The 6474-nt window shown below is 40.8% G+C and overlaps 1 protein-coding gene and 1 long non-coding RNA gene across 9 annotated transcripts in view; one reads left to right on the forward strand and one right to left on the reverse strand.

Annotated features, from left to right (window-relative positions):
* Positions 1 to 6474, forward strand: part of cadpsa (Ca2+-dependent activator protein for secretion a) — a 218337-nt gene that overhangs the window by 85911 nt on the left and 125952 nt on the right. For all 8 annotated transcript variants that reach the window (XM_034868944.1, XM_034868945.1, XM_034868946.1 and 5 more), the window contains exons 7-8: positions 2486 to 2597; positions 2721 to 2860. In XM_034868944.1, the coding sequence (XP_034724835.1) occupies positions 2486 to 2597; positions 2721 to 2860 (252 nt within the window). The remainder of the gene's footprint in view (positions 1 to 2485; positions 2598 to 2720; positions 2861 to 6474) is intronic.
* Positions 1 to 6474, reverse strand: part of LOC117943088 — a 21978-nt gene that overhangs the window by 13488 nt on the left and 2016 nt on the right. The window contains exon 2 of the long non-coding RNA XR_004656283.1: positions 6069 to 6072. This is a non-coding gene — a long non-coding RNA (uncharacterized LOC117943088). The remainder of the gene's footprint in view (positions 1 to 6068; positions 6073 to 6474) is intronic.

Here is a 6474-nt window from a genome sequence, read left to right on the forward strand (position 1 = left end):
CCCTCATCTAAAGCGCAACTAGTCAGGGAGAAATAGGCTGCATTACCGAATTCGGCCACAACGAGGAGTCAATGGGCATTTGGCGCTGTTTCATAAATGACTCTGATCTGATACTACTGGAGCATAATCGTTAACAGTTTTTACATCTGCTTACACACATTATCAAAACTATCTCTCCGTTTTTCAGAACTGTAGACACAAAACACAAAAGTCCTCACAAAACACCTTAAAATGTCATAAACACATCTCAAAAAGAAGCATTTGTATCTAATGGCTTTTTTTTTCATAACAGTCGGCTACGTTTGTGGATATATCATGAACACACTGTTGTTCTAAATCTAAAGCTCTTTTGTCTTTCATAGGCTTATATCTACATTTCCATTAAAAAAAATGTGTTTGATTGTACTACTGCATGTTTCATATAGCTTCCTCACTTTCAGTTTTGTCGACATAAAGCCCTAAAATAAGTTCCTTAGCCATCAAAGAGTTCAACAAATCATGCAGAACACTGATTAATAATTAACATTTTTAAAAGCAGGCTACCAGACAGCCGACGCACACCAATCTGTTTTGCAACCTGAATATGAAAACTCTGCCTCTGGTGGAATTTCTGAGTCTTAATTCTGGCAAATCTGAGAACATAAACAATAAATACAGAAACAGAAACAAATGTACAAAATAGTTGTGTAAACTGGTGGATGCTCGTTTTTATTTACCGTAATTCCTCAAATAAAGACAAGTAGTCAATTGAAAGCGGCCTCAAATTAAGGCCGGGGAAAAACTAGTGTGGATAATCTCCTAAATGCCTTTCATATAATGTAAATTTCTACAAGTTTAACAGATTCAACAATATATTCATGCTTTCTTTCCCTTCGTCAGGTATTATTGTCCTACCGGTATTTTAGTTAGTGCAGCTGTTACTCAGCCAAGTGTACCACAAGGTGCCAGTAGATGGCAGAAGCTACATTGGATGTAACGGGTCTCATTTAGTGACAGCAGAGAACAAAGGACTTTCAGCAACAAAATGAAAAGAGTTTTAAAGTATGCGGAGAACAACTCGGTGCTGCAAGACAGTTCTACATTGATTGACCCCAGGAGAATCCGAGACGGGAAGAAACAGAAGGATGAGCTGACGAGATTAGCCGACAGGGAGAGGAGCACAGCTAGCTAGCTGGAGGTGGGAGAAGAGTTATTCTGGAGCTAGAGACAAAGCTATCGTTTCCTAGCTGGAGGTGGGAGAAGAAGAGTATTCTGAAGTTAGAAATTAAGCTACCTAGCTGTAGGTGGGAGGAGAAAAGTTATTCTGGAGCTAGAAATGAAGCTAACTGGAGGTGGGAGGAGAAGAGTTATTCTGGAGCTAGAAATGAAGCTAGCTAGCTGGAGGTGGGAGAGGAGTTATTCTGGAGCTAGAAATGAAGCTAACGAGGTGGGAGGAGAAAAGTTATTCTGGAGCTAGAAAGGAAGCTAACGAGGTGGGAGGAGAAAAGTTATTCTGGAGCTAGAAAGGAAGCTAACTGGAGGGGGGAGGAGAAAAGTTATTCTGGAGCTAGAAATGAAGGTAGCTAACTGGAGGTGGGAGGAGAAGAGTTAGCCTGCAGCTAGAAACAAAGCTAGCTAGCTACCTTCAGTAACGTCAATCAGATACCGGTGTAACTAGTATGCTCCTATTGTAATCTACCAGCAATACTGTAGTACCTGTACTTGAAATAAATACCCGCTACATTTACAGCGTTCAAACTGACACAGTGGTGGTGTTTGTAGGCGCTACAGAGCACTGTACGCCAAAACCAACAGATTCAGGAACAGTTTTCTACCCACAATTTCAGAACTGTCCATAATGTTCATACTGTTCATATTGTAATATAATAACATAATACTATTTATCCCAGTATCTTTGCACTCTGCTCCATATTTAAATAATTTTTATTGAACTCTTTGTTCACTCATGGCTCTATATTTTTCTGTTTAGAGTATGTATATATTGGGTATATATTAGTGTGTATGTTTTTGTTTTGGTTGTTTTGTGTGTAAGCACAGTGTGAGCAACGATGCTCCAAAGAAAAAATCCTCGTATGTGTCCTCATACCTGGCAAATAAAGCTGATTCTGATTCTGATTCTGAAATTGCTCTGTCCCCCTTCTGGCAGATGTTGTAAGGTGATATTATTGCAAATGTTTTGTATAAAAATGAATGATGTCTGTCCACTGGAACGCTATGGCTTTTCATTCAAATCAGTTTATATAAAACAATTATACTTATCAAACAGATGGAGTTAGAAATAAAGGCCTGCCTCTAGCAAATAGAAGACCGCTTCAAATAAAAGCCTGGTAACTTCTGCGGTTCAGGTCAACTTTTATTTGAGGAATTACTTTATTCAGTTTTTGGGTCAGATGCTTAGTGATAGAAGGGTTAGACAGCCCCAGAGACATCATAATCTCTAACATGATGCTTTCTTTTTTGTTTGTGTGTGTGTGTGTGTGTATAGTTGGGGTACCCAGGGTGACTTCACCACTACCCAGCCGTTACCTGCGGTGAAGGTGAAGCTGTTCACTGAGAGCACAGGTGTGTTGGCTCTGGAAGACAAGGAGCTGGGGAAGGTAAGAAACACTAAGAATGCTGCTTTCATTCGTGTCATTTCATTTGGTAAGACGTTTGTACAGTGTACTCTGTACAGTGCACATACATTAATATTGTTATCATTATCATGTGACTGTTCCCAGGTTGTTCTCCACCCAACTCCCAACAGTCCAAAGCACTCTGAGCTCCACAAGATGGCGGTTTCTAAAGGCTGTCCAGACAATGACCTCAAGATCAAACTGGCCATTCGCATGGACAAACCACAGAACATGAAGCATTGCGGGTAAGTGACAGTGCTATTCTGAATACGTTTACCACATTATACAGTTGATTGTGTCATGGTTTTGTACACTACACAAACGAATATCGCCTTGAAGAACACGCAATGCTTCTGTGTGTGTACAGATGGAAAAACTAAGCTTAACAACAAGCTTGTCACATATTGAACATCTATCTATTTTACAGGGGGGATTTCCTGACTTTTGAAGTGGGGTGGCACAGGACAGCGGGGGGGGGGGGGATAATCAGTCAGGGGGCTGTGGGGACATTTTATCAGAATACAGCATATCAAATCTACTTAGAAATACAGGAAATATTGGGTAGGATAGAACAACAAACTGTTGTACTGCTAAATAAAATATCACATTTATTATTAATATGACTTGTTTTCGTTTTAAAGTAATTGTATTTCATAATAAAATGCAAATTTTCTATACTATAGGCTCAGTCTGCCACTTTTAAAAAACAAACAATGTGCTGGTTTTTAGATATTAAAATTTTGATTAGTCGCCATGGCAACATGATTTGGTCTTGTGACAAGGGCTGGGAAGATTGGCGGATCAGGCAGCCAAATGACCGTACTCTGATCCAATGAAAATCACAGTTGTCAGATAGACTTGTCTTGAGCTGTTTATCATTGATTTAGGTAAGACCAGAAAATCTCTTAGATCAGATCATTTTTGGTTCAGGATCAGGTTAACACTGTCACGCCGTTGGTCTGGTTTAGTTACTTCCAGTAGCTCCAAGCCGCATGAGAGATACATCATCAATAAGCCCACTCACTCGCTGTGGACTGACAAATGGAAGGTTGGTGGTTTAATTCCCGGCCCTGCAGTCCCATGTCAAAATGTCCTTGGGCAAGACAGTGAACCAGTAGTTGCCCCCGATGCTGTGCCATCGGAGTGTAAATGTGTTTGAGAGTTTATCTGATGACCAGGTGGCACCTTGTACGGCAGCCTCGGCCACAGTGTGTGAATGTTTTTGAATGGTGAATGGATCCTGTACTATGTAAAAGTGCTTTGAGTAGTTTTTAAGACTAGAAAAGCACTATATATATATATATATATATATATATATATATATATAGCCCATTTACATGGAAATCTACCTTGTCAGGCTTTCGGAATGTGTTTGTTTCCAACCAACGTCCTGTGGAACTCTGGTTTAGGTTTGTGTAACAACATGGATAGATTTTTTTAAAACAACAATGGTGGCTCCCAAAGAAGTTAGCGTAGATGCTGCAATAACATCACTTACAGCCAGGGCGCGATTTGTGAAAAAAAAAAAAGCATTGGGTTGGGGGGGGGGGGTGATCATGCACAACAAAACAAAGCATCCTTGGAAATGGAACGTCCATCATTCCATTTTACCCAATGGAAAATAATCAAAATAAAACAGCACAACATGATGTCAACAAGCCGGCGAGCGGGGTCCTACGTCGGCTCTGCAGTTATGTTGAAGTCACAATGAGTCGATAAAGTTGTTTCAAGTGTGGTTACAGTTTTTCAAAACTTGACGCAAAACTATTCATTGTGATGTGAAATTAATGATGGGCTGAAAGCAGTCACGGTGCTAATACACTTCCTCTGAGAGGACAAGGCCCAACGCTTGTTTTTATGCCCTGGGGACTGACTGACAGGCTGAAGTTGTAAAGAAAGGCAACTTTATTTCTACAGCAACTTTCGGCAACTCAAAGGGCTTTACATTAAACATTAGAGAGCAATTAAAAATGATCATGATGAAAATAAAACAGACTAAAATATATATTATTTTATTTTAATTTCTGCCAGGGTAAAATATTCTAATTAAATAACATAATGTTGTAAGTAAATAGGTTTGGAATTCTTTTCACAACTGAAATGACTTTTTTGTAATTGCAGAGGGAAAGTACCGTTGAGTACTGGGAACTGAATTTCAGGTACCGGTATCGGGACTAGTATTGGTCCAGATGCGAAAGGTATCCAACCCTAAGGCTCAGCCCAACTTCTTCTCTCTCTCTGGGGGCTACTGACGTTAAACTTCCCAACCACACTCCTGCTCTCCTTCTGACAGATCAGATAGAGCGAGACTCAGCAACACATAAGATTAGTTCAAGCCATTTGAACCTGTAATTGTTTGTCCTCGGTCTCTCTCTCACTTAAAGCACCAAAATTGATTTTAAAAAACATGTTTTTTAATACTATAATTTTTAATAGCTGAGATGAAATTTAGGGAGCTTGAGCACCCCTAAAAAGGCTCTAAATTGCCCATGACTCCCCAGTTGTTCCGCAGTGTTCCTGTGAAGAAGTGAAGTGAGATACAGGCTTTAAACAGATGTGAAACTCTGCTACATGAGCATTGCTTGTTTAATCATCAATATGCTCTGTGTCATAGATGTTTTACAGGAAGTGCTTTGGCCAAAAGATGATTCATTACTTCCCCCTTGTGGTTATCAGCTATTACTATGCATACTTCATTTTCCTCTGTAGTGAAATATGAGACCTCAATTTTATTTCTTGTATCAAATCATGACAAGAGTAATCTCGAGACACTTTCCAGATAGAGTAGGTATTGACCATACTCATAACTCATAACATAATTTACAAGGAGCCAACAGGGTCAGACCCAGGATCTTGGTAGGGGGAGTCTGACAGTACCGATTGGGGGTGTGATGAACAGTGGCAATAACAGTCACAATAAATATAATGGAACTACAACTAGAAATAGTTTTGTTATTGCAAAAGGTTAGAGTGGTGGATCAACATGTGTTTGATCATATCTGCCCATCCTCTGAAGTCCGTCACCTCTGTGAAATCCTAGACTCCGCCCCCCTCTTTCCTAATCCTCAAATCAGCAATTCATCTTAAAAACATCTCCAACACTCTCCAACTTTGTGGCAGAAACCCTCATTCATGCTTTCATAAACTCCTGTTTGGAATACTGCAATGGAGTCCTGTCTGGGGACCTCAGCAAAACTCTAGACAGGCTCCAGTATGTCCCAAACTCTGCCTCCAAGGTCCTCACCCACACCAAGACGTGGCAGCACATCACCCCAAACCTCATCTACCTTCACTGGCTCCCAATTAAGTCCAGCATCACATGTAAAATCCTTCTTCTCACTTACAAATCCCTCCATGCCCTGGTCCCACAGTATCTGTACAACCTCCTCCATCCATGCACCCCACTCGAAACCTGCGGTTCTGAGATTCTGGCCTGCTCTCCATTCCCCCCACCAGACTCTGTACCCTCCGAGACAGAGCCTTTAGTGTTGCAGTCCCATCCCTCAGGAACACTCTCACTGCAGATAAACAAGAAAATACAGTTTAGCTGGTATCATCCATCCCCACGTAGCACCAGGTCCCTCAAATCCTCCAGCCAAGGTCTCCTCCATGTCCCTCGGTCCCGGCTTAACCAAAAAGGTGACTGAGCCTTTTTTTGTTGCTGGCCCTCAGCTGTGGAACCAACTGCCATCTGACATCAGAAATGCCCTGAGCTTAGCCAAAGTGGTTGTCAAGTTCTGATGTATTTCTTGTGCAATTCCTCACTTGAAAAGGACAGTCTCTCCACATGAAGATTTTAACTGGATTTCACTCAATAAACAGCCATGGGATCAGTTGTTTGTCTTTTAATAACCATTCC

The sequence above is a fragment of the Etheostoma cragini genome, chromosome 4 (genome assembly GCF_013103735.1).
Source record: "Etheostoma cragini isolate CJK2018 chromosome 4, CSU_Ecrag_1.0, whole genome shotgun sequence".
NCBI classification, from domain to species: Eukaryota; Metazoa; Chordata; class Actinopteri; order Perciformes; family Percidae; genus Etheostoma; species Etheostoma cragini.